The sequence below is a fragment of the Vespa crabro genome, chromosome 7 (assembly GCF_910589235.1).
Source record: "Vespa crabro chromosome 7, iyVesCrab1.2, whole genome shotgun sequence".
Lineage (NCBI taxonomy): Eukaryota > Metazoa > Arthropoda > Insecta > Hymenoptera > Vespidae > Vespa > Vespa crabro.
In genome coordinates, this window is record NC_060961.1 from 6,254,097 (window position 1) to 6,281,574 (window position 27,478).

The 27,478-nt window shown below is 30.4% G+C and overlaps 6 protein-coding genes across 12 annotated transcripts in view; 3 read left to right on the forward strand and 3 right to left on the reverse strand.

Moving 5' to 3' along the window:
- LOC124425385 (protein Wnt-1-like) overlaps nucleotides 1-8,801 on the forward strand; it is a 72,902-nt gene extending 64,101 nt beyond the window's left edge. For both annotated transcript variants that reach the window (XM_046965653.1, XM_046965654.1), the window contains exons 3-7: nucleotides 111-234; nucleotides 847-1,004; nucleotides 4,074-4,251; nucleotides 4,995-5,226; nucleotides 6,352-8,801. In XM_046965653.1, the coding sequence (XP_046821609.1) occupies nucleotides 111-234; nucleotides 847-1,004; nucleotides 4,074-4,251; nucleotides 4,995-5,226; nucleotides 6,352-6,553 (894 nt within the window). In that variant the 3' untranslated portion in view covers nucleotides 6,554-8,801. The remainder of the gene's footprint in view (nucleotides 1-110; nucleotides 235-846; nucleotides 1,005-4,073; nucleotides 4,252-4,994; nucleotides 5,227-6,351) is intronic.
- A 3,588-nt stretch (nucleotides 8,802-12,389) lies between these two features.
- On the reverse strand, nucleotides 12,390-15,669 carry LOC124425382 (UDP-glucuronosyltransferase 2B14-like). 3 transcript variants are annotated; one of them, XR_006942492.1, is made up of 6 exons: nucleotides 15,649-15,669; nucleotides 14,078-14,208; nucleotides 13,654-13,999; nucleotides 13,323-13,584; nucleotides 12,649-13,246; nucleotides 12,390-12,560 (listed from the first exon to the last, which is right to left on the reverse strand). XR_006942492.1 is itself a non-coding variant. In XM_046965651.1 (4 exons), exons 1-4 carry the CDS (start codon nucleotides 14,464-14,466, stop codon nucleotides 12,726-12,728), a joined length of 1,518 nt encoding a protein of 505 aa, XP_046821607.1. In that variant the 5' UTR covers nucleotides 14,467-14,796; the 3' UTR covers nucleotides 12,390-12,725. The 3 variants fall into 3 exon arrangements, 1 of the variants encoding a protein (XP_046821607.1); XR_006942491.1 differs by lacking the exon at nucleotides 15,649-15,669 and having other exon boundaries at nucleotides 14,078-14,796; XM_046965651.1 differs by lacking the exon at nucleotides 15,649-15,669 and having other exon boundaries at nucleotides 12,390-13,246; nucleotides 14,078-14,796.
- A 211-nt stretch (nucleotides 15,670-15,880) lies between these two features.
- LOC124425383 (nuclear pore glycoprotein p62) lies at nucleotides 15,881-17,877 on the forward strand. Its single transcript, XM_046965652.1, has 4 exons — nucleotides 15,881-16,209; nucleotides 16,335-17,094; nucleotides 17,178-17,421; nucleotides 17,500-17,877. Exons 1-4 carry the CDS (start codon nucleotides 16,137-16,139, stop codon nucleotides 17,860-17,862), a joined length of 1,440 nt encoding a protein of 479 aa, XP_046821608.1. The 5' UTR covers nucleotides 15,881-16,136; the 3' UTR covers nucleotides 17,863-17,877.
- Nucleotides 17,878-18,011: 134 nt separating this feature from the next.
- On the reverse strand, nucleotides 18,012-20,395 carry LOC124425386 (checkpoint protein HUS1). The gene is made up of 3 exons (XM_046965655.1): nucleotides 19,260-20,395; nucleotides 18,501-18,907; nucleotides 18,012-18,430 (listed from the first exon to the last, which is right to left on the reverse strand). The coding sequence occupies exons 1-3, from the start codon at nucleotides 19,309-19,311 to the stop codon at nucleotides 18,065-18,067; spliced, it is 825 nt and encodes a 274-aa protein (XP_046821611.1). The 5' UTR covers nucleotides 19,312-20,395; the 3' UTR covers nucleotides 18,012-18,064.
- Nucleotides 20,396-20,462: 67 nt separating this feature from the next.
- Nucleotides 20,463-24,932, forward strand: LOC124425544 (RING finger and CHY zinc finger domain-containing protein 1). The gene is made up of 5 exons (XM_046966013.1): nucleotides 20,463-21,128; nucleotides 21,459-21,776; nucleotides 21,893-22,171; nucleotides 22,401-22,491; nucleotides 22,586-24,932. Exons 1-5 carry the CDS (start codon nucleotides 20,877-20,879, stop codon nucleotides 22,651-22,653), a joined length of 1,008 nt encoding a protein of 335 aa, XP_046821969.1. The 5' UTR covers nucleotides 20,463-20,876; the 3' UTR covers nucleotides 22,654-24,932.
- LOC124425542 (myb protein) overlaps nucleotides 24,794-27,478 on the reverse strand; it is a 39,564-nt gene continuing 36,879 nt past the window's right edge. For all 4 annotated transcript variants that reach the window (XM_046966011.1, XM_046966010.1, XM_046966009.1 and 1 more), the window contains 2 exons: nucleotides 26,647-26,772; nucleotides 24,794-26,105 (listed from right to left, as the gene is read on the reverse strand). In XM_046966011.1, coding sequence (XP_046821967.1) covers nucleotides 25,971-26,105; nucleotides 26,647-26,772 — 261 coding nt within the window. In that variant the 3' untranslated portion in view covers nucleotides 24,794-25,970. The remainder of the gene's footprint in view (nucleotides 26,106-26,646; nucleotides 26,773-27,478) is intronic.

A 27,478-nucleotide genomic window follows, 5' to 3' on the forward strand; every position in this document is an offset into this window, starting at 1 on the left:
GTATATGTACGTAAAACGTACGCGCGATCTCTTGATTAACTTTCAATTCGAACAATTAATATCTCTTTTGAAAGGTGTCATCTTAGAGTTAACGTAAATAAATTTCACAGGCGGTAAGCGCAGGCACGAGATTGGCGATCGAAGAATGTCAACATCAATTCAGATCTGCTAGATGGAATTGTTCTGTCAGCCCGGACAATCCGGACAACATTTTTGGCGGTGTCATGTTAGTCAGTAAGTAATACAGAGTAGTAATTATAAATTATCGACGAAATACAATGCATCGTTAAAATGCGTCTTCAACATTAATAACACATATTCTCTTCGTTGTCAATCGTATAGATCGGATCGATTAGACAAAATAAATAGATGAATAATATTATGATAAACGATATATATATATATATAAATAATAAACATATACATCGTATATCGTATTTATTATTCACTCATGTAAATAATAAACATATTGCATCGCATATCATATTTATTATTCATCCTATTTAAAATAACATACATACATGAACTTATTATATGAGACGTTGATATTGAAAGCAGGGCAAGTCTATTTTGTGAAAAAAACAAAAAAAAACAAAAAATATAATTAAAGCTAATTCTTATTATAAATTAACGTAAAGTTTATATTTTTATTTATACATATATATATATATAAAAAGTAAAAAAATGGACTTTCAAAATCAATGACTCATATGTAGATTGTTAAATATATTTTCTGATAAAAATTTGTCTCAATTGTCAATGAGATCTATTAAAGGGCTAAACTAACGAACGAACGAATAAACGTTAAAAAAATTTTTATAAAAATATGATCATGTTTATTCACAGATAGCCGAGAAGCTGCTTTCGTTTACGCGATATCAGCAGCTGGAATCGCTTACAGCGTAACCAGAGCATGTTCAAGGGGCGAACTGACAGATTGTTCCTGCGACAATCGAATTAGGACCCGCCGACCGAATAACTGGCAATGGGGTGGCTGTAGCGAGGTCAGTATATCTCACTATTCTTATTTAATCGAGCGTTAGTTCGGTGTACGATTCAATTCCGAAATGGTTATTTATTTAATCATCGTCAAATGAATCGTTCGAATTCTTAATTAATCGTTTACGTTTTATTTTCTATTATAGGGAAATTATAGAAACAATATATATATATATAGTTTTCGTTTACAGAAAATACCAGGAATACGAGTTCGATAGAGACGATCTAAGGTTTCCCTTTAGGAGAAAGTTTCACTCAATACTCCCGTTGAGTATCATTGTTTCTGACGTCTTTTTTTTCTTCTTTTTTCCTTCCTCTTCTTCTTCTTCTTCTTCTTCTTCTTTTTTCCCTTTTTCAAAGGTAATACCATTTTCCAATCCAATGCACCAACGGATAGAAAGACTATCCGCTATGATGGCAGTGTAATGAGACGAAAATGAAGGTTTCTTCTTAGTCTCTTTTAAAATGTTTCTTCTTTCTCTTCTACTTCTACTTCTACTTCTTCTTCTTTTTCTTTTTCTTTTTCTTTATATATACATTCCTTGCTAAACTAATCGCATTCTTCTTTTATCCACTTAACAAAGGAACGTATAAACGTGTTGTTTATACGCTAGACAAAAGTTCGTTATAATAAACTATAGTTAGTACGTTTTAAAGGATTTAAAAATTGAAAAAAGAAAAAAGACAAGAAACTATAAATATACAACAAAAACGAGTCTTTTCCTTTACCATCTTTCGTTGCCCGTAGGTTATACCATTGTATAGGGGGATTAGACGAGCTGCTTTTTAGGGATTACGTTCCCTCGCCCCGTTACTTTCGATACCTCCGGAAGCCCGCAAAGTAATGCTCCTCGTAAATTAAGGTTAAGAAACTAGTGTAAACTAACCACGGTGGACTTTCAAAACACGATTCTAAAGTTTTCTATACATGAGTTTATATAGGGGATGAAATCGTTTTTAATAAAATTCAACTTTGATAATGTTTTCTATTAATTTTTACACATACAAAAAGCATCATATATTTAAACGCGTTAACGAATAAATATTTCCTATAAAAATTAGGTGACACTTTGTAATCGAATATTAAAAATTAATGCTTACGATATGAAATCAATTCGAGCTAAAAAAAAAAAAAAAAATAAAAAAAACAATTTGTTAGGAGTATTATCGTTATATATGGAGTACCTTATCATTGACATATTTTTGTTATTATTAACATGACATTTATTGTTCTTTAAAATCGATAGTTTTTAAAGATTGTATATCTATTTCATTGATATGCATAATTGTATATAATATATATATATATATATATATGTATATTGTGATGACACGTGATAATCAATTAATCTCACAATCACACACGTATGACAATGTATAGTATTACGGGACACGACACTTCTCTCTCGAGGATCTCGAATCGATGACGCATACAGAAACCGAATGTAAACTATTGCACTTGTTACCCAGGACAAACCACGTTCTTATATGGCTATCGCAAGAAGAACTAGCCAAGATCCGTCTAAACCGGTTCGATGCTCCCTGTCTCGATACACTAGCTCGTAGATATTTTCCTACTTTGAACGATACTTAAGAGACTACTTTGGTTCGATCGCTTCGAGAAAGTAGGTGATCTTCTGGAATTTGTTTTTTTCTCACCGAAAATTACTCGACGCCTAATGGAGTTAATTAATATTATAGTTTTTTTCTTCTTCTCTTTTTTTTCTTTTTTTTTTCTTTTTTTTTTTTTTAATTTTTTTCATTAATCGAAATATAATACTGTTAGCTTGTAACATTAATTGTATAAAATCGTCGAGAAAAATAATTTATCTAAATATTAAATGATCAATAATGTATGAAGCTTAAGTAGAGAGAAGACAAAAAAAAAAGAAAATAGAAAAAAAAAATAGAAGAATCAATCTCTTATCTTTTTCCCCATAAAAAATAAAATATCCATTAAAAGTTCGATGAAAAACGTATTCTAATATATATATATATATATATATATATATATATATATATATATATATAGGTCTATAAGTGGTCTAAGTCAATTAAAACTTTAAAAATAATATTTTCGTATGAGATTCATAGAAAATTTCACATTCATAATAAATTTTCATTAATCAAGTAATAAAATTTTAAATTAAAATTTTACATAATATATAAAATATTTTTTAACTTATTCAAATGTAATCCTTTAAATATCTCAAAAGAAGAAATATATATGACATAGATCACTTTCATAATTATGGACAGATATATCCCCAACGATAATCGTTCAAGGAGAGAATCGTGAGAGGAATGAAGAGTTAGAGGTTAAAGATAAAAAGAGGGTAGAGTGCTACAGTCTCGACCTCCCTCTCTAAGCGCGTAAACCTTAACCCTGGCCGAAGACAAAGCTTGTTCTCTAAACGGATGCATTTCGTGCGAACGGCTGACCCCTTGTAGACTTTGCAAGCTTACAACGGGATTAAGGGGGTTAAGCTTGTTAACTTGCAACAATCCGCCGTCCCCTTTCTCGTTCGTTCTTCGTTCTACGCATGGATAGCGCAAGCAACACCGAGAACGATAGCGATGCTAGTACTATGGTGATTGCATTGGTAATGGTATGTACGTATATATATTGATGGTGACGGTGTGGGTGGTAATGTCGAGAAGTTCGTCGCGTTTCCTCTAGGATTACAACCAAGAGGTATTGTCGTCCATTTCTCCTTCCAAGTTCTCTGTTAAATCCTCGACGTCTTTGAAACGTCTCGTGGTCTCTCCTTAACGAGCCAGATCCCATGGGACAGATGTCTTGAACGAGCGAGCCGACAGATTTTCGAGATAACGATGTTTGTTTTCCAACCGTTCTCTTCGTTCACATCGAGCGAACTAACGTCAGGATTCATCTGGCAGAAAATACTCCTAATTAATAAATCCCTTCCTTCCTTCCTTCCTTCGCGTACGTTTGTGAAATTTCACTGAAATACAAAGTCAAATATAAATTACGTCGGTTTATTAATTAAAAGTCGATTAAACTTGAACACTCCTTGAACAAAGATTCTTAAACTCATAATGTTTGTCTTTAGGACATACATTTTGGAGACAAGTTCTCTAGAGAATGGACCGACGGTGCTGAGGAATCAATTAAGGAAGGAATTCTGCATGGTGTCAAAGGACTGGCCGGTCAGCTTATGAGGAAACACGACAGCGAGGCAGGCAGGCGAGCTGTTCGTTCAAAAATGAAACGTATTTGCAAGTGTCACGGTAAATCATTATTATTTAACTTCCTTAAATATCATAACTTTATATTATCGAATTAAATTCTAATAACAAATACGATATTACACCATACGAGCCCAAATAATATATCATAATGTTAAAAGAGAAAATAATCGATATGATCGGAACCTTATCAACGAACAAGTACACGCGTTTTAAATATTTTATAATGTTTACGTTTAGAAAATATCTTTAAGATACCTATTATAAGTATTATTTGTTAATAATTGAAACACGTTTACAAAGCCAAATCACGATTAGCTCCACTTTTGAAATTTTTTTTCTTTAAATTTAAGTATCAAAACACTCACTAAAAGTATTAACTATTTATATTAATAATAAATTTCCTTAATTTCCATTATACTATATCATTAAATAACAAAGAAATTTTTTTTTTCTTTTTTTTTCCCATCGAATAAAAAATAATTCACTTTAGAAGCCAATTTGATTAACTCCTCTAATCGTAAATCATTGCGATTCTAAAAGTCAAAGCTATTAGCAAGATCTTATTTATACATTCTACGATGTTCATTTGAATTTATATTTTAAAAGGGGAAATTTGAAAAAAAAAAAAGAAAAATTTATATCATCTTATCATATTTCAACGTTACTTTCCTTTATGGAGTTAATCGATTTGGTTAAGTTAAATTAGGAATCTAATTTCAATTATCTTTTCCATTTTGAATTGATATCATTAATACGAATGTCGAATATCCTTGCATGTCCAGGCATGTCCGGATCATGCAGTGTCCGCGTCTGTTGGAGGAGACTTCCAGCATTCAGAGAGGCCGGAACTGATCTCGCAGCTCTTCACGATGGGGCGGCATTGGTACGACTGTCTCAACGGGGCGGCAGAAGACCCGCAAGACTGAGGCCCGCGCAACCCGATCTCAAACGACCGAACAAGACGGATTTAGTTTACCTGGAGGACAGTCCTGATTATTGTGAAAGAAATATCACGTACGTTTATACACTTACGAACAGAATGAAATATATGTATAACGATTAGAAGCAGAAGTCATAGCATGAAACGTGGAGTCTCTTAATACTGTAGAAAAACAATTATTTACAAAAAAAAGAAAAGAAATATCATTTTCTTCTTTATTAATTCTTTCGACGTAAATAATAAAGCGACAGAAACATTTCGGCAGCTTTAAGTACAATTTTAAACTTTTTTAAAAGAATATTCTTACGTGAATATAATTTTATAATTATATATTGCTTATTACGATTATATAATTAGATTGTGTGAATATGAAATGTCGAATTTATTTTTCAATAGAATGTGAATACTGTTATTCCAGTTTCTTTTTTCTTTTTTTCTTTTTTAATACCAAACTAACATTTTATTCGTCAAAATAGACAATATATTATTGCATTGTTTTTTGCGAACGACATTTTAACAAATGAAAAAAAAAAGGAAAGAAGTCCTTCCTCGAAAAAGTTCCGTCTAATTTTCAAACGACAAAAAATCTGTGTGAGCATTATTTAATTTCATTAACATTACAAAGTTTTCCTCAAGGCTTCTTTTGTTAAAAAAAAAAAAAAACTCTTCTTTACAAAACGGAATTTTTCAAACTATCTTTTGTATGATTCGTTCATTAACATTACCATCATCAAACGCATTATTAATATTACGACTTACATGAGCTGCATTGTGACGGAGTTTAAAAAAAGAAAAAAAGGAAAAGAAAAGAAAGAAAGAAAAATAATTTACTCTCATTTTCACGTCATACAAAATTTTTCCTAGGATTAAAGACATAAATAAAAAAAAATTTTTTAAATTAAAAAAATAAAAAATGAGAAAAGAACCATAAAACTTTTCAACGACTCAATGAAACATTAATTAACGATAAATTTGCGAATATAGAATTAGAATAGATTCGACATTTCGTAATTACATACAATCTGATAATAATATTTTAATGATGATCCACATCGTTGCTTCTATTATCTCATTACGAATGAATATTTTATTTGAAAGAAAGAGAGAGATAGAAAGAAAGAGAGAGAAAGAGAGAGAGAGAGAGAGAAAAGAAGAAAAATAAACGAACAAACGGATTTAATCGTTTGGATTGATCTTAGGCTAGGCATCCCCGGAACGAGAGGAAGAATTTGCAATCGAACATCACCGGGTCTCGATGGTTGCCGATTATTGTGCTGCGGTCGTGGCTATCAAACAAGGGTAAGGGACGTCACGGAGAAATGCAGTTGCCGATTCGTCTGGTGCTGTCACGTGAAGTGCGAACTATGCAGACAGAGGCGCGAGGAACACATTTGCAATTAAAGAATAATAAGATAGACATTGGTCGCGCGACTCCATGCAATTTGACAACGTGTCTTCTTTGAGATGAGTAATATAACTCATACATAAATCGATTTCAAGGGCAAATCGACGTATTCTTATCGCACGATTTTTAACGTTGCGTTGATGAAATAAAAGAAAGAGAAATGAAATGAGTCGATATGAGGAATAGGAAAGGCGGAGGGGAAGGAGATGGGGATGAAAATATGAATGGAGATATGGGAAGCTAAGAGATCGGGTGAGGGAGAAAAATAGAAAGGAACAAAAAAAAAATATATATATATATATATACATACCAATATCCGCCGCGAGAGGCTAGAAAATAAGAAAAAAGGGACGATATACCTACGACTCTGTTGAAAAGAGAGAGAGAGAGAGAGAGAGAGAGAGAGAGAGAGAGAAACAAGAAAATGAGAAAGAGAGAGAGAGAGAGAAAACAAGAAAATGAGAGAGAGAGAGAGAGAAAGGAGAGAAAGATAATGAAAAAGAGGACAAAGAAATAAAAGAGAAAAAAAGCGTTCTGTACCTGACAGTCAGAGTGTCGTAAATAATCCACTCTTCGGCAACATTTATTTTAAGTTTATTTATCTATAATTTCGGATACTCAGGGTAATACGCTTTGTCCGCGCTTCTATGTTTATGAATAGAAGAAGAAAAAGGAAGCCATCGATATACTGCGTGCATACGTGCATGCGTGCATGCGCGGACCCCTCGAGTTTCAGTATTAATAATGGTGTGGGTATGTTAAGGAGGCGATCGTCTACATGGATACATACCCACATTGGAGTTACGAACACGTGGCTCGTTATGCTAGTCTGGCTCTCAGGTGCAGCGTCGACCGCGTGGATATTGACAAACCGAGCATACGGAAAATGTTTATTAACGACGACATTACGTCGCTCGATGAGGAAAAATCGACGGTCGTATTATTCAAAAAAGAAAAAAAAAAGAAAGAGATAAATAAAAAGAATAAAAAAAGAAGAGAAAAAAAGAAAGGAAGAAAAAAGAAAGAACGAATTAATTTCTTTTTCCAATTCTAAAGCTCAGAGTGTATCTGTCTATCCCATTTGAAACCGTACATCTAAATGTTTCCGCTTGATTCTAATGACGAACGAAAGAATGTCACGGAACGAGAAATACAGCAGGAACATTTTTCTTCCCCTTTCAAGATCATTTTTTTCAGATAATCAAAGTCATCGGTGTTTCTATTTTTCCCTATTCTTTTATTTTTATTTTTATTTTTTTTTTATTTTATTTTTTTTATTTTTTCTTTATTTTTTTTTTTTTTTGGTGAAATGTTTATATTTTTATTACAATAATATGATAGCTCATAAAATTATCAAATATGGGAAATATTTAGTGTAATAGGGATATGTCTGATCTTAGCACGAATTTGAAGAAAAAAATAATGTTTGAAAGAATAAAAAAAAAAGGTAGAAATCTTAAACTTAAGCGTTTCGGTCTAAATGATGTTTTTTTTTTTTTTAAGTCACATAAGCTTCCATTGATTTTAAAGCAAAACATAATATACGTTCGAGACGATGTCCTCTCTTCGTATTAATATGTTTTTTAATTTTTAAACAACGATCAAAGAATGCAATATTCGTTGCAATTGTTTTAAAATTCGTGTTAAATATCACTTTATATCTTACATCGAGAGAAGCTGTCTTTTCTTTTTAATTTATTTATTCATCATCTAATTTATTATGATTTGCGTTATATTTTTAAGGTCATGCTGTGAGCCTCCCTAATTTTTCTAATTAAAACATGATTCTTTTTTTCTTTTCATTCCAGGCAATTCCTTGAGATCGAAAAAATAATAATACTCTAGGAATATATTTTTTTGACGAGCTATCATACTGCGGTGGTAACAACCAATGTACCATTCTACCTAAAAAAGAAAAAAAAAAAAAGAAAAAAACTACCGATGACCTTAATATCTTAAAAATACCTTAAAATAAAATATATTTCATATCATTACATCTTTCCCTTTCAAACGATGTAACATTGCTCTATAACATTTTTTTATCCCGCCGAAAAAAAATATTTAGACTTATTCGAGATTTTAAATGGGATACTCTGTATACTCTCGATGATAGATATCCTATTAAAAGGAGATATATATGTATTCCTGTACACTACTAAGTTGAATATATATGTATGTATGTATGTATGTATGTATGTATGTATGTATGTATGTATGTATGTATGTATGTATGTATTATCATTATAATGGATCTTTGAAATATTCAAGAAACTTTTTTTATTTTAATGTCGAGTAATTTTCTTTTAAATTATAAACAAAAAAAAAAGAAAAAAGAAAAAAAGAAAAAAAACAAAAAAGAAAATTAATAATCAATATTCTGTACGAAGTTCATTAAAGAAGAAAAAATACAATTACTAGTTTTAGCAATAAAAGCTTTAGCTTTGGCTTATTGGCTTCTAACGATAAGACAAAAAAAAATTAAGTAAGCCATTTTTATAAAATACATTCATAATAAATTATATATATATATATATGCATTTTGTAAATTCTAACTATTTATACGTTTAATAGTTTTGTCCAAAGATTTTTAATGCTTTAATTGATTATTATCTTACAAAATCGAAATAATTTTCAAGAGATTATTTTTATGAATATACTTTTTTTCTATTGCATTCGTCAATTTCAGTGAAATATTTACTAAAAGTTATCAATAAATTGCATATATTACTCGAAATAGATACGAACATTTTGAAAAGCTTACTTTACATACATATCTTGTTACATTTACAACTAATCGTACTGTGACATACTTCATACAGTACACATTAATTTCTTTGCACATTCGTTACATTTGTTTTGACCAATCTGAAAAATATTATTTGATTACAAATTTATTTTCCTTTTCTTCTTTTTTTTTTTGTTTAAATTTCTACGAATATGGCGCATATCAGATCTTTTGTGTTTTCATTTTTAACGATGAACCGTCCTGGTATGCTCGTCCGATGATCTATAACTTGAATAAAAGTGATTATTACCATCACAACATTAAAAGCTCGAAATATTAATTATGCAATATCCACGTGCGAGATGAAAGACAGAGAGAGAGAGAGAGAGAGAGAGAGAAATAAATAGATGGAGAGAAAGAGAAAGAGAGAGAGAGGAGAGAGAAAAAGATAGAGAGAGAAAGAGAGAAATAGAAAAGAGAAAAAGAGAGAAAGAGAGAGAGAGAGAGATAAAAAAGAAAAGAGTACTCGCATATTCGTACACACACACACACACACACCCAGAGAGAGAAAGAAAGAGACACACAACACAAACAGACACAGAAACAGATAGACATACACACGCACATAGTGAATCTTATCTATTAAATTAAAGAAAGGAAAAAAAAAGAAAAGTAAAAAAGAAAACAAACAAAAAAAAAGAATCATTAAAACGAAAAGATCTCTAAAAAGTGTAGGGTATCTTTAATGTATGCCAATGCTCTCTAGCGCCTAGAATTTTGTCTTAACGTAAAAAAAGTAAGAATAATCGTAACGCTCGCTGCCGCACTCTCGGCGTAATAAAGAAAAAAAAAAAAAAAGGAGAAAAAAAAGAGAAAAAAAGTAAAAAGAAAAAAAAGAGAGGAAAAAAAGAAAAAGAAAGAAAGGTACGATGATCGCATGTACGTTTTGAATGAAGTATATATGAAGAACTATGGTAGATTTATTGATATGAAATGCTAGTAGGATTGTCCATATCGTTCACGTATTATCATGGAAGAAGGACGAACGCAAGACGTCAAATCGTGTCGTCATCGTCATCGTCGTAATCGTCGTCATCGTCGTCATCGTCATCGTCATCGTCATCGTCATCGTCATCGTCATCGTCATAGTCGTCATTGTCATCGTCGTTTATTCTCGTCTCGAAGTGCTCGAAACACTCGTATGTAAACGAACGTGAAAAAATCTGCCAATGAATGAATGTAAATAATATCTTATATCGTATTTAGCTTTTACGTCCAGAGATCCGTGTAACTGTATATACGTAAATATAATTACACATATATCGCATTTTCGAATCCTGCCCAAGCACGAAACGAACATGTTTTGCGAGTAAAAAGAGAAAAAAGAAAAGAAAAGAAAAAGAAAAAAAAAAGAATGACACTTTAAGACTCGTCGCACACGTCGCCGCGAAGAAGGATATATATATATATATGCATATATATATTAAAGTAGTAACGAACATACGATATAATTTAACATGAAAATTTTCAAGCCATTTAATCACCGTAAAAATTACCAAATTGCTTTGATAATTTAATATCAAAGATTTTGCAAAATTTCAATATGCAATAATTTTCTAAATAAAAAATTAATATTAAATTATCATTATTAATTCTATGTGATGTCCAATACAATATCAAGCATTTATTGTAAATTAAAAGATCTATTTGTTCGTCGTAATTATTTTTAATCTTCGACAATTTCCAATTGTTCCAGATTATTATTGATATTTGTTGAAAGTTATTATTTGAAACTTTTTATGTCGTACATGTAATTTCAAGTGATTGATTGAGCTTTACATTAGATATAAGACAAGATAAAGGTAGATGTACAACTTCTTTTTTGTGATGGATACCTTCTTAGTTCGTCCGTATCATCAGTCATTTTTTCCACTTCGAATTGAAACTTTTTTTTTTTTTTATCTGTACAACCTCGACCTCGTTTTATTATTCATACGTTTATCGTTATTGTATGAAGGAAAAAAAAGAAACGTATTTAAAGGGGGGGGGAGGGGGAAAGAAAAATTTGAAAAGAAAAGAAAAGAAAAGCGCAAAGAATTGATAATCCTATTCTGTACGATTTAAAAACGTTAATAACCTTTTGATGATTTTGAATGATGATTAATTTAATAATATAACATTAATTTCATATACTTTTTATTTTATAACATACCCGAAAAGATCGCATAATCAAAAATATGATATGATTTGAGGATTCGAATCTTTGATTAAGGATTGCATCTCGAAACATTCCTGTTCTTTGATTGTTTGTACGAAGATAATGTTTAATAATAAGTGCTTCTACTTCTATTTGTCTTTGATAAAAAAAAAAAAAAAAAAAAAAAAAAAAAAAAAGCGAAAAAAAGAAAAAAAAAGAAAAGAGAAAAAAACAAGAATCATAGAAAGCAATCGATACGTGACAATTTTTTTACGATTAAAAGAAAAAACGAGGGAAAAAAAAATTATACATATTATAAAATTATACATATTATAAAATTATACATAACACTCAATGGTTTGTCTACGAGCAAAAGAAAGTCTCTAATAAGTCTGAAAAATATTCACATTTCGTACGTTTGTAACTACTTTTCACGCGTTTTACGTGCTATATACGAGCTACAAATTAAAACTCTACGAAGAAAGAAGAAAAAAAAAAAATCGATAGAATAAAAATCGTCGATCAGGAGATTGCAGTATGCATGCAACCAAACGAACACCGATAGCGTTGCAAATTCATTTTTTCCTTTTTGTATGAAAAATGAAAGAAAAACAAAAAAAGGTAAAAATAAAAAGTAAAAATAAGAATTAAAAAAAAAAAATAAAATAAAATAAAAAAAAAAGAAAAAAAGAAGAAAAACCCCAAAAAAGAAAAAAAAGATAAATAAATACGAAAAAAAAACGAAACAAACAGAAACAACCTAATCGCTAATTTAATTAGGACTGCGATCTTAATGATACGTTTATTACTAGATACCTCTATTCGTCCGTATGTTTGTAAGACTCTATGATAAGGCGCATAGGACAAACGAGAAACTCGTTATTGCCGCGTACATCACACAGAGCCGCAGTATTGAGAAATTTGTATAATTTATTTTTCCTTATGATAATATATATTACATTATATTATTAGCTTTTCCAAAATTACTAATTAAATAACTTCTCGTAAATATGATTAGGCCTCTCTCTCTATTAGAAATGAGATATACCATATAGTTCGTAACATTTGTATATGTATGTACCTGTAATCCATGTGCATTTATATAAATACATATGCGACAAAGCGTCTATTATTGTGTCTCACAATTAATTTCTAATACGTATACTTACGATGATTTAAAAAGATACATATACATAAACATATACATATACATATAAATATACATATACATATACATATATATATATTAACGTTGATATCTTCCCTTTGATTTCCGCATTTTTTCTGACATTAGCATATATCGGAATAAAAAACTGATGCCAGCCAATAAAACACCTACGATAATTCCCGTGCAAAGACCAAGAAAGAATTGAAAATCTTCGTAAAGGGTGTTTACGTTCGAAGATGCAACGAGAAATCTTTCCCGATCACCTTTCGTCCTGGCGACATAACGAAGCCAATAAACTAATCTATCCGATGCTGGATTTAATCTGTCACGTATAGCTACAGAAATTCTTCTAGCTTTTTCACGATAATCCATTGACGTATTAATCGTATTGATGAAATTAGTTATATCCTCACTGGTAAAAGATCGTCGATCGTTATTATCATCGATTAAATGTGCGAAACCTAATTCGATGGCACGTGCAGCATTTTTAGATTCCTGTTTATCCCTTGGAAAACATATTACAGGAGAACCATGAAAGGCAATTTCTAATAATTCCATATCAGTGCAATGACTCAAAACTAAACGCGTTCGACCATTACCTATGAATTAATAATTTTCAAATTATTATTTTTCATAGATTATATGAATTATTTCTTAAATATTAATTGTATGTACCTATGAGATCTTGTCTATCAACGTTTTGCCAGAGATAAAGATTTTCCGGAAGTTTTTTCTCTTCGTCAAAAATTGATTCTTGAATTTTCCATACCACTGCTTGTCCCTGTCTACCCTGTGACAATTTCTTAGCAATCTCTTCTATGAATGATTTATAATATTCCTCCAAAAGTACAACAATAGAACCAAGTCTATATTGAATGAGTAACTTTTGAAGTTCTCCTGGTAAAGGCTGTGATCCTCTACAATGATGACATCCAATCTATGATAAAGTTAATTTATATGAATATTACAAATTAAATATACTTTTAACGTTGAATTTTAAACTCACCTCAACTAACATTTGCGTTAAAGAAGCAAAGTCCATTCGTAAAATAGAATCTGCACCCCATAATACTAAACGTACATCTGAATATAGATTATCTTGACTTAACTCTAAATTCGTTAAATACTTTTTAGCTATATGAAAAGCCGGTGTAACATAATTGCTTTGAATATTAGACGATGTCGATCGCCATGCAAAATTCATAAATATTCTACGCCAAAAACTACCCTTTAAAATTGGCAAAGCCACGCCGGTACGTTCAAAGGCATAAACTTCTTCATAAGCATTTCTAGTTAATATAACAGGTATAGAATCGATCGATTTGATCCATGGTAACAAACATCCATCGTGCCTAAAAACACAATAATTCAATGAAGAATATTATATTTTATAAATTAGAGAAGGAAAAAGGACGAATTTGACGACTAACCTCAAAGGAGGAAACAATGTAATCGTCGCTCGAAATTCTTGTACCTTTTGCGACAATTCTTGATCGTTGAATAAACTCTCACAGAATTTCAATGCATTGTCCTCCGGATAAATGGACTTCTCGTGAGGATCCTTTAAATGATAAACTTCAACGTCAATAAGATTCTCATGAAGATCGTCAGCGATATTTTCAGGTATAACCAATGTCACGTCGATACCCTGATCCGAAAGTGTGTTTGCGATTAAGGAAAGATCGTAACCATTTTCAAAACCAATAACCAAAACTGACAAAGGTGGTGCCGTTAAAGTTGAGCCATGAATGAAATCGACGAAAAAAATTGATGAACAAATCCAAATGTACGTTAAAATGAACATCATTTTTTTTTTCATTATCGATGCTCAATTTTTTTTTCTTTTTTTTTTTCAACAGTTATGCAAACCAAGAGAACCTTTCCCTCCGACGATCGGCGTATAAAAGAATACGTCTTTAAAACGCATCGCACAATAAAAAAAAAAAGCGTATTCTATACGCGCAATGATACAACTATATAACGGCGTAGGAATATCATCGGTCTTTCAGTAAAAGGTACGTTTAAAAAATGGCTCGACGAAACCGTCACATTACAATTTTTGTTTTAATGGGCGCGTCGTGTTTATATCTTCCGTTTAAATGTATACATCTATATAGATGACATTTTATATATATATGTATACGTATGTATATATATACCTCTCTCTCTTTTTTTCTCTTTTTTTTCACAATTCACTCGACAACGTTTCTCTTACAAAATTAAAATTCTAAATATTCCATCTATGATGGCCTTGATTACTTTATCCATATTTGTCGAAATAGATGTCATATATTCAAGTTCCTTCCTTGTTTTCTATTAAAACAATCAACGACATTGCTTGAAAATTTTTGATGACGTCCATTGAGGTGTTTTCTAAGAACGAAAACATACCGATTAACCTGACTTTTCACACATTAATGTTGGCGCCATTGTAACAGCGCCATCTGAGACGATTTAACAATTTGAATTTATATCTATGACATACTTCACGTTATTGAAAAAAATGTAGTGCCGTTGAATCAACCAATGAATGACGGTCTATGGAGAATATATATATATATATATGCAATAAGACTATATTACAAATCCCCATAAATGGGAAGGACCATCTCGATAAAGTTAAACAGAAAAAAGTTACTTTGTGTATTATGCGCAAGTTGATCTACGCAGGCGGTAAAATATGAAACTAAATTACACAACTATTGTTAAAAACACATAAAAATAATATACAATATAGAAATAAAATTATAAACTGCGCTTATTTACAAATGTTTTTCTATATAATCAATAAATATATTAAATAGAATATAATAAATAAAAACATTATATACTTATCTACATATATGATATATTCTCTGTTCTATATACAAATAGCATGATTTATAAAAACATCTTAAAAAAAAAAAAGAAAAAAAAAACCTATAATATATTTTGATAATAGAATAGTTACAAAATTGTTAAAAAATTTTTTTAAATATATTAAATTTCTGGCTACTTTTACCTTCATTTTTTTTATTCAGAAAATCGTCTCGCCTATGCGTAACAAAGTCCTCCACTAGATCGAAAAATTGTGATATCGTCTATGCCATAATATTTATCGGCCTGTTTTCCTATATATGCAATAAGATACATAAAAGTAAACAATTGGACAACTTAATAACATGTTCATGAGAACTCTACTATTTGAATATAATAGGGTAATTCGTATGGTTTAGTTGGTAAAATGTTTTGTATCGTATTAACGTAATGTGCAACGGAAATAGGTGGGCTAACATTCTTTGCTATTGAATTTATGCCAAAACGAAAAGTGACGTATGTTGGTTTATATTTGTTCATAATAAATTATTAAATTTTGTTATTACTTGTTTCATACAGATGAACTGTAAAATATTAAAAATCTATTGAGCTTTATTTCATTTGTATTTAAGCAAAAAAGATATTAATGTTATTGTATTAAAGTGTTGAAAAAGTGTAACTTAATATAAAATTATGAATTTTGGATTTGATCCTTCAAAAACTCAAGGCAATGCCGCAACTACGACGAATGTGGCCACACCAACAGGTATATATACGTTAATCTTTTATTTTTTTGTTTTATTATTATACATTTATATTATTATAGATTAAAAAAAAGAAACTTTATCGTAGTTAAATGAATATTATTGATGACAATACAAATATATTTAGGCTTCTCATTTGGCTTTGCCGGAGCTGGTGATGCAAATAAACAAGTAACATCCGGGTTAACAGTAACACCAGTTCAAAATAAACCTGGTGGTTTTTTTGGATCTGGAATAACTACTCCAGGTCAAAGTACAAGTTTTACTTTTGGTAATACACCAAATACTTCTGCACCTACTATTGGAGCGACAATTACTCCAGTTACTGGATTTGGTGTATCTACATTGGCTAGTTCTACAGCAAGTGCTAGTACTCCTAGTACTGTGGTACCTACAGGATTTAATCTACAGAGTACACCTACAGTACTTACAGGTACCGAAGGTGCGCAAACCTCTGCAACAACTGGTATAAGTTTCGGAACACCAAGTTCTGTGCCATCTAGCACTACTGGATTTAATATTGGTGGTACTATAACTACCGCAACAACTACTACTACACCTATTTTTACTTTTGGAAACCCAACTACAACAACACCCACCGTGACAGGATTGTCTCAAGATGCAGCAAAAACATCTACAATACAAACAGGATTTACGCCCACACCATTCACTACAGCAGGATTTGGACTAACTAATACACCTGCTGCTACCACAGCTACAGTATTTTCTTTAAACACAGCGACAACAACTTCAGCTGCGTCCATCTTTTCAATTGGTACAACCGCATCAAGCACTACTGGTTTTATGCTGAATAAAACTACATCTGTTACTGCACCTTCAAATGTTGCAACTGTCACTACTCATACCACTTTAGGAACTACAACCACGTAAGTAAATACATGTGTCACTCTATGAAATAATAAAATTTTTAATATTAATATAAATATGTATTAATTACTATCTTATTTAGAGTTAGTTCATCTGCCAATGCTATACAGCCAGGAGCTATTAACTTCTGTCAGCTTGAAGAGTCCATTAACAAATGGACATTAGAATTGGAAGAACAAGAAAAAGTATTTGTAAATCAGGCAACACAAGTTAATGCATGGGACAAATTACTTATAACCAATGGAGAAAAAATAGTAACTTTAAATCAGGAAGTTGAAAGAGTTAAGCTTGAACAACAACAATTAGAACATGAATTAGATTATGTCGTATGTATTAATATCTTATTGATCATATAAATTATTCTATTAGAATAAATGATCTAAATGTTTATTTTGATTTTCTAGGTTGGCCAGCAAAAAGAATTACAAGATTGTTTGGTACCACTTGAAAAAGAATTGGCATCATTATCTGTCTCAGATCCAGAAAGAGAGTATACTTATCGTCTGGCAGAAAATATTGATACTCAATTAAAACAAATGTCAGAAGATTTAAAAGAGATAATAGAACATTTAAACGAAGCCAATCGAGTTCAAGATTCTAGTGATCCAATTGTACAGATCGGCAAGATTTTAAATGCACATATGAACAGTTTACAATGGCTTGATCAAAGAACAGCTCTTCTAACTCAAAAAATACAACAGATCGATCAAATGCATCAAAACTTCAGACAAGAAAACGAACGAAGTTTTAATTTAGCATATAATTAAATCATACTAAATGTTCTTTTTTGTTTTTTTTTTTGTTTTTTTTTTTTGTTTTTTACATGTCTATGATTCATTTCTATAAACAAAGAATCAATCATATCTTATATATTTTTGAAGAGGACTAAAAAAAAAATTTGATTTAAAAAAAAAAGTAAAATAAATATACTTTTTATTTCATACCTTATATAATTTAATTAATTAATTTTTATATCGCAATCGCAGGAACAAAATAGCGAACTTTCAAATATCCTGCTAAATCTAAAAATAAATTCACTATTTTATTTTCCAATATATTACATCTTACGGAATTGGGATGAACAATGTCCCAAGATAAAAAGGTTAACAATTTTTTTACATCTATCGTAGCAGATATTGCAAAATTGTCTTCAGTTTGACCACTAGACCAAACCTGTAATCCTTGAAAGTGTGTCGACACATTCGCACTATCGGTTTCTACTCTTAATATAAACATACCAGTTTTATCGGCTGTTAATGTTAAATGTGAACTCATGTTTTTCATTCTTTCTACGATATTACGTAAATATTTAAGTTGTGGCATATCTATGGATATCTAAAATATTAGATTGATTGATTAATTGATTGATATATAAATTACTTTAAATTTGTAAAATGTAACTTACATCAAATTCTGATATATCAGGAACTTTGTAAGCGGTCCATTCTTTTCGTGGCACAACTCTTACTGGCACATCGTGAACACATTGTCTTGATTCCACGTTCGAAGATGATAATTCAATTTCAAACGTGAGACAAGGTTGTAGTTTGTTTGTTAATTTAATTTTTACACTCTTTGACTGTAAACGAAGAGAACTTAAACTCCTAGCGAGCATTGACGATTCAAATTCTAAATAAATTTCATTTTGTTCTTCAGAAACGCCACTCATGATATATTCAGTAAAAAAATGACTTTGAGATAATTCTGCCCATAAAACGGGTATATTATCATAACCGATATTGAAAGAAATTTCGTCCGTAGTTAATCGTAAAATACATTGTTTCGATATCTTTGAAATGATAGTGACAATATCTGAAAGAAAAGGTAAAAAAAAAGTAAATTATACATATTTTTTAAAAACTGTTACGTCAAATCGACATTCCCGCCAAATTTCTAATGCGATTAATTTCAACATCCCTTCATTTAAAAACATTTACTAGATTAAAATTATTTACGTAGCATTATTGTACGAAATTTTTCAGCTTTCTTTACGTTTTAAAGTTTACTTAATGAATAATTAATATTTTAATAATTACAATTTTTCTTTTTCTTTTTTTAAATTTTCATTTTTCGATCAAAGCGAAATAATAGCTCTATTTGAGGTTATGTAACTTAATTGTTACAAGATAAAGTATAAACTTAAAGAAGCGTGAAAGATGCTTACTAGTAAAATCTCGCATAGCTGTAAGGTCTATCATTCTGCATCTAAATTTCATCTTCTTAAGCTGTACAATTTTATATTCTAATATAACTTAATCAATAACATATAACAGAAAGAGAGATATTGTTTGTATATTCTCGTCGGTATACGTAGAGTTCAATTTATGAAATATAGCGCACATATACTATTGCCTTTAGTATGTATTTGTTTATTAAATTACAAATATGTGTGTTATGTGTACGTGTATTCTATACAATCCTAATAATCTTGATTTAAACAAGATTCAAATGAATATACGCAATAACATTTCAATCGAATCACTTTCAGAATAATTTTGAAATATATCCCATTCCTTTTGCTTTATTTTCATGAAATACTACCTGTATCAAAAGACAAAATCTGATTGGACGATACGATTAATATGGTATCGTTTGAAATTAAAAAAAAAAAAAAAAAAAAAAAAATTTTCTCGAAACTTAATAAAACGATCAAAATAAATTTTCACATAAAAATTAAATGTACGTTCGATTTTTATCTTCTCCTCCCTTCTCCCTTATCCCTTCATCCCTAATAGGTTGCATTGCGATTCGATATAAAATAATTCTAATAATTTCGTTAAATAATAGCAAATAATTACGCAATTATTGCCACGTTGTTACAGTTGGAAAAAATTTTTTTCCAAAAATACAAACGATCTTTTCTCAATAATTTATTTCATATAATTTATTAATAGCAAAGATGTTAGCAACGTGTGAAAATGATAACGTAAATCGATTTTCTTCGTAACGTACGAAGATTATTCTTGCACAAAACGACGTAACACGACGATCGATTAGCTAAAAGAGCGAATGGAACGACGACAACAGTGGCGGCGGCATCGTCGTCGTTGTCGTTGTCATTGTTTGTCTTTACTGACGATTATCAATTTTCTTTTTCTTTAAATATGAAACATTCTCGAACAGCCAATAATATTTGTACCGTGTAAAAAAAATATCTACGTTTTTAAACTCAAGGAATTTGTGATATATAATATATATATATATATATATATACATATATACGTGTATATATATATATATATATATATATATATATATATATAATTTAATAGCATTGTGTGACGATATTGCGATAGAGAAAAAAGAAAGAGAAAGAAATAAAGAGAGAGAGAGAGAGAAAGAGACACATAAAGATATACAGTAAGGAAAAAAAAATTAAGATCTAATAGAAGTTGTGTAGGAGAAGAAAAGGAAATAACGAGAAAGACAGAGAAAGAGAGACAGACAGAGAGAGAGAGAGAGAGAGAGAGGGAGAGAGAGAAAGAGATACACATAGGACAGGGATAGAGATTTTCGAATCCACGCTGAGAAGACTAGCTGGATGGTTGACTGACTGACTGGACTGGACTAGCTAACTAACTAGCTGCCTGGCTTTTTATCAATTTCGAGTGACACACGCCTAAAGGGTTACCATTAATTATATTTAAGAAAGTGAAGATCTAGCAACAAGCGTGGAGGACAGTGGTGGAAGATCTGTTGGATAGGAGGACGACAGAGAGGAACAAGTCGATGAGGAGGAGGAGAGGGAGGAGAAGCAAGAGGAAAAAGAGGAAGTAACGCAATGGAGAATAGCGAAAAGGTGCGTACTGTTGGGAACATTGATGGCGAGGCACCATCTTCCAGCGATAATTCCGATAGAGAAGAAAATTCTACGAGTTCTGGAAAGGAACAAGTTCGCATTTCAACCTCGGAAGATGATCCTTCTGTTACTACAACAGATGAAAATCGTGCTTCGACCTCGACAGACGAATCTACTGTTACGTCCGAGGACGATTACGGCTGTGAGCATTATAAACGGAAATCGAAGTTCGTGGTAATGATCCTTTTGTTTTGGTTTTTTTTCTTTTTTTTGTCTTCCCTTATTCTTAAAACATTCTCTTTTAAAATTTTTCTTCCTCTTTCTCTTTGTACACGATACGAAAATCATATTTTCTTTTTTTCATTTTACATTTAATCGATATCGATTGATAGATACATCCTTAATATATCTTACAATTATGTATTTAATAATACAATAATGTTATATGCATAATTAAGTCAATTGGGTTTAATACAATTTATCAAGGTATTTCTTTTTATATATAATGGGTTTATTGAATATATATATATATATTGTTAATCTATTCTTTTATTTTTATTATAGACGCCTTGCTGCAATAAGGTTTATACATGCCGGTTTTGTCACGATGAACAAGAAACTCATACTGTCAACAGGAAGGAAGTAACAGAATTAATATGTGTTCTTTGCGATACTCGTCAGCCTGTACAGGCTACATGTCAAAACTGTCATTGCCATTTTGGAAAGTATACATGTTTAGAATGCAATCTTTTCGACGACGAAGATAAGAATCAATATCACTGCGATGGCTGTGGAATATGCAGAGTTGGCGGACGGGATAGGTTCTTTCATTGTGCCAAGTGCAATATGTGTCTCCCAATTCAGCTACAAAATGGTCACACGGTATGCATCACAATAAAATACAATGGAATAATAAATGTAAAAGGAAAAAAAAAAGAATGTAAAGAGAAAAAAATCAATGTATAAAATCAATAATATAAATCTAATCTTGATTGCAGTGCGTGGAAAATGTGTCACATGCAAACTGTCCCGTTTGTCTAGAAGATATTCACACAAGCCGTATTCCTTGTCATATCCCAGGTTGCGGACACTTGCTTCATCGGACTTGTTTTGAGGAATTGCTACATTATGGTCATTATGCTTGTCCCACATGTCAGGTATCTCTTCTAGACATGACCGACTTATGGAGATTTTTAGATATGGAAGTATCTTTAACACCAATGCCAGAGGAATACAGGGATTATAAGGCAGATATTTTATGCAAAGATTGTCATGAGGTGAGCAATAATAATTATTATATTCGTAATATTAAATATTTTGTGTCTATCATTATAATTAATTAATACGTGTTTTATAATAACTAACATAGTATTGTTAAAATTAGAAACAAAAAAAGGACATTCGATATACACTTCAATTTAAAAGATAAAAATTTGAACATTCATGATTCTGGCATAAAATGGACGATATTTTATATATAATTATTACAGAAAAATGATGTTTTAGGAATCTACTGTGAAATATCATGTCGTTGGATTAAAGTGTTTAAATTGCGGTAGTTATAATACTTGTAGAGTCAAGGGATCTCCATCACCAGGTAAAATATTAAATTTGTTATTATCCTATGATGAAAAAAAATTTGAAAATAAATTTTTTCGAGGTAGTAATGTAATATTTTTTTTTTTCATTAGATGATAATGCTTTAGACGAGGCAGCTGGTGGTAGCAGTACAGATGACATGGAGCAATCTCAGAGATAGAGTTTTAAGTATTAAAAAATAAATTTATTAATTTGCAATAGAATGCAGAACAGAATTAATGAGGTTACTTTGGAACGCCATTTGGAGCAATGTTTCCTCAAAAGCAGCATTCCTTAATATATTCCATTTTCTTGTTGTTTAATGATATTTTGAGATTATTATTTCCAATTTAAAATTTAAAATAGATAATGACCATTAAAAGTCTTACAATATGTTCGCTGTTCATTTGTATGAGCATGTGTTAAATTTAGAACATAATAGGTACATTAATTAGTTCAATTTAAAATCATATTCAAATACATCAATATTGCTGAAATAAGCTTTATTGATCCAAACCTCATAGAAGCTTATATTCAAGGAGCTAAGGAAAAACTAAATGCCGATATTTACTTCTTCCTATTTGCTCTGCAATATTAATAATCTATATTTATATTCATCAAAGAGGCAAGGTACAAATTATGATCATAGTCCGGACAAAGTCAAAAGAAATATACCGGCATGTGCTCCAGTATTATGTATTTGAAACTGGTACGCATTGTTAATCATGATAATTATTTGTGGCTTGTTACTTTTAAATTGCATATATGTTAGACTGGAGGTAATATAACAGATCTTGTTATTTTTAAGTTGAACATGTACATTAGACCGAAGGTAATATATAAATTGTTTTTGTAATATTGTTCCTAGGTAGCAGAATTATCGGTAATATAATTCGTAAGCCATTATTATTTCTATAAATTTATGAATTCACATGACTGGCACTAAGAACAGTTAATATGGATAAGCTACTACTAAAAAATCTCTCATTGTGTGCAAATATTTCGAAAATGATTTGACATTTTCTTAAACGTTCTTATCAAAATAGTGTTAATATATTTTTTATCTACAACACTTTTGATTTGCAGTAATTGAGAAATTTTTCGAAACGTTCTGCATAAAAAGGAATAAAATTAGAGAAATAATATATTTCTTTAATTCACTTTTTTATGTCAAGAATCTTTTCTCGGATCTTGTATCGTGCATTTACTTATTTCTCATAAAACACGTTCACAGTGCATGAAGTAAACATTTTCTATATTTGAATATAAAGTAATATTAATAATTGAATTAATAGAATAATAACATCGTGTTTCGAACGCTCCAAAATTGCGTAATAAATAATATTGAGTGGTAGCTAATTATCAGAAACTGATATAGTAGTATTTTATGAGTTGATAGAAATCCATTAGAACATTTTAATGTGTTTACGTTATGTGTTTTTATGAAATTAACAAATATTTTATTAGATATATATGTATATTGGACGTATTAGTTTCTGTTATTCCGCTCGTTGGTACGAATAAATGCAATTATATCCCTATATCAGAGATGTCAAACTCCGATGTCAATGTGAGTATAAGTGAATGATTTATTGAAAGTTTATTAATTATGTTCATAATGACGCAGTAATTTTTATTTCATTCAAGAACATTTATGCTCATAAGGATGTAGTTTGACACTATTGCTTTATTCGTATCTAGTTAAATTAAATAAATATACATATATATATATATATATATATATATATATATATATATATATATATATATATATATATATATGTATATATATTTCAATGTAGCACACACATACACAGAATGTCGTACGGCATCTGTAGATCAGGTACACTTTAGTCGTATTATATCAATCAGCAAAAATTACGTGGTGTTTCACGCGTGTCATTCTTCTTCGACGCACTTGTATCGAATAATTATAAAATACTTTTACTACGTTAAACACCGTATATAGCAATTAAAAATATCTTCAAATTATAGTGCATGTTAAACATCGTGAGAATTCGATTCAACAAGATACGTATACTCGCGTTGCTCATTAGTCGAATATATGTAGATTATTCCTCGAGATATCATTTACTTTGAACTTATTATACAAGGTAAAACAAACTTCTTTTGTTTATACCATTTATCCATTCCAATTCATTCCAAGGCACGCCGTAAAGAAGATAATATGTGGTACATATTGCAAAATTTCTAATTTTGATGTAGCATATTTCATATCTATTATGGCACCATCCACAAAGCTTCCCTTTGTGGGTTTGTTTTCTTCATTTTTTCTCTTCAGCCAAAGTAAAACACATAGATTTTATTGTAACTATCGTTATGTTTTTATTATTCATTTGTAAATTAAATACCAGTTACAAAGGCTCTTTGTACATAACGGCCGCAATATAATGCTTTTGTTTTATATTATATATAATATAGTATTATATCAAATAAAAATTGATTATCATTCAATTTTATCCCCATTTCAAGAGAAAAAAAGAGAGATCTCTTTACGCCGTACTTCCCTTTTCTTTTGTTTTTCTTTTTTTTTTGCCTTTTGAAAATTAAGATTACTTCGTCGAGAAAAATGCTCGTTTGTTTGGACGATAATTATAGAGAGAGAAAAAAATGACAGAGAGAGAATTTGTTTTTGGTTGTTCGTGAATAAATATAACGGCAATAATAATAATAATATTTATATTCGTCGGGGAAAATGGCAAAATAGGAAACGAAAAACTCTTGCACATAATTTTTTCTTACCTCCCTTAAAAATTTTCGTTATATATCAAGGAAAAATAATGACAACCAAAAATAAACCCTATAAAAGTAATTGCATTGTCTTGCGTTTGTTTTCTTTTGTTTTTTGTATTTTTTATTTCTTTTTGTTCTTTTTTTTTTTCTTTTTTTTTTGTAACCAAAACAACATTATCACGCTGTAACAACTTTTCGTTTTTTCTTCATTTTTTGCGAAAGCAAAGGATCATCCTGTCTCATTTTCTTTTTTCGTTCTACTATCTTACATATATAATTTTTTTTTTTTAAATGCAATAAAAAATAAAAGCGTTGGTAAAGCGTGAACCTTTCTCTCTTTCCTCTTGATACGACTTTCCCACCTTAATTATTTTCTTTCGTTAATCGACACACTCGACAATTACGGCAGAATTCCTTAAACGGAAGTGCCTAATTAGATTAACTCCGACTAGTTTTAACGTAATGATTTTTTTCTTTATCCTTTTGTTCGGTTGCTTGTTTATTTATTTATTATTATTATTATTATTTTTTTGTTTGTTTTTATTTATTTTATTTTTTTTGTTTTTATTTATTTTTATTTTTTTTTTTTTTCTTAATATTTCTTTTTGTACCGCAAGTTACAATTAAGCTCCCTGTGCTCGCCGTCCCCCAGTTTCCAATTCTTCGAAGATTCATTATTCCCACCTCAGTAAAGGAAGATCAGAAAGAGAAGAAAAAAAGATTTTTAGATCTTTCTTGGAAGATCTAAAAATTTAGAGACCGAGGGCGTAAAGGTAGAAAGCCGTGATTGCTAAGAAATCGACGGGCTGCGCGTGTCATTTCTAATTGATCACGCGTACGCCCGCAAGCCACCGTGGCCCACTGCGTTTCCAAATGTAACTGCAAAAAATTAATACAATATACCATTAATAATATACAAAGATTTACATAATATAATATTAATATATTATTAAAGTGTACAATATTTTTTATTTGGAGTTTATAAGTATTTTTCAATATCGAAACACGAAAAGAAAAAACAAGTCAATAATTCGTTGCACAGCGATTTAAAAGAGAAACATCGTTATACCAATAAGCATGTATTTGCTTTAATGTATTTTCATTCCGTTGGATCCAAAATGGTGAATGTAAAAAAATAAAAACATTTCTTATTGTCATTTACACATTTTCGTTTGATTGCCCAATTGAAACATGTTGTGTATCTAGGAAATCGAAGTTTCAAGATCGCTGTATATTGTTGATGATAAATGGAGATGGAGATGAGGATGAGGATGAGGATGAGGATGATGATGATGATGATGATGATGATGATGATGATGATGATGATGATGATGATGATGATGATGATGATGATGATAATGATGAAAACAAATCGAAGAGGAATCAGAAAAGGATTAGAACAGTAAGATGGAGAACTCACCTTGGCACGTTTAACCGGCCTCAGAGGTAGAGGGCTGAGGATACAACAGGGGCTGTCGAGCGCGTCGAACGTGATTGCCCTCTTGGCATTGGGCTTCCGTTGAACGGACAACAAGTCGTGGGAAGTCTGGAAAGGATAGACACACTAGCTACAGCCGGCGATCGAGAAATGAAATTAGAAAATGCACCTACGTAGAGATATCGTATTACAAAAAAAGAAAAAAAAGAAAAAAAAACAAAGAAAAAGGGGGAAAAGATAAAAAAAAAAGATTTCTTTTTATCAGTAACGAATAAAAGTTTATAAATAAATAGGCAGACAGATTTTCGGAGTCAGTCTAAAAAAAAAAAATAAATCACAAAACCCGTTCGTTCAACATGATTGCTTTAACAATTTTTTTTTCGAACTTCTATCTTTTTTTCCTCTCATTCGCACGCTTGTTACTCGCATTAATAAATATTATTATATCGTGGATTGGTACGATGATATGACTAGGCCTTTTTGTGAATATTTTTTTTGTTCTTTCTTTCTTTTTTTTTTTTCACTGGTTTTAAATCGTTTCAATTCGTATAATCGTGCATAATTTTTGTATTATATTACAACATAGCCGCATACAAAGATATCTTTGGATTGTTTGTTGCGTTTGTTTGTTGGGTCATCAAGGACAGGACTGGGGTACTTTAGTACGCTAGGCCAGGCCTGTATAATAATAATAATAATATAAAAGGACGTCCCTTTAAGTTAGTACAAACATGCGGCAAATTAACATGTTGCTAATAATATATATATACATATACATATACATATATATATTAATATATACATTATGTATATA

Coding starts and splice junctions, on each gene's coding strand:
- LOC124425544 (XM_046966013.1), top strand. CDS start 20,877: ATGGAGAATAGCGAAAAGGTGCGTACTGTTGGGAACATTGATGGCGAG. Junction 21,777..21,892: donor AGCTACAAAATGGTCACACG/GTATGCATCACA, acceptor TCTTGATTGCAG/TGCGTGGAAAATGTGTCACA. Junction 22,492..22,585: donor CAAGGGATCTCCATCACCAG/GTAAAATATTAA, acceptor TTTTTTCATTAG/ATGATAATGCTTTAGACGAG.
- LOC124425386 (XM_046965655.1), bottom strand. CDS start 19,311: ATGAAATTTAGATGCAGAATGATAGACCTTACAGCTATGCGAGATTTT. Junction 18,908..19,259: donor AGCTATGCGAGATTTTACTA/GTAAGCATCTTT, acceptor CTTTTCTTTCAG/ATATTGTCACTATCATTTCA. Junction 18,431..18,500: donor CTGATATATCAGAATTTGAT/GTAAGTTACATT, acceptor CTAATATTTTAG/ATATCCATAGATATGCCACA.
- LOC124425382 (XM_046965651.1), bottom strand. CDS start 14,466: ATGAAAAAAAAAATGATGTTCATTTTAACGTACATTTGGATTTGTTCA. Junction 13,585..13,653: donor TAACGCAAATGTTAGTTGAG/GTGAGTTTAAAA, acceptor ACTTTATCATAG/ATTGGATGTCATCATTGTAG. Junction 13,247..13,322: donor TGATAGACAAGATCTCATAG/GTACATACAATT, acceptor ATTAATTCATAG/GTAATGGTCGAACGCGTTTA.
- LOC124425383 (XM_046965652.1), top strand. CDS start 16,137: ATGAATTTTGGATTTGATCCTTCAAAAACTCAAGGCAATGCCGCAACT. Junction 16,210..16,334: donor GAATGTGGCCACACCAACAG/GTATATATACGT, acceptor AAATATATTTAG/GCTTCTCATTTGGCTTTGCC. Junction 17,095..17,177: donor ACTTTAGGAACTACAACCAC/GTAAGTAAATAC, acceptor TATCTTATTTAG/AGTTAGTTCATCTGCCAATG.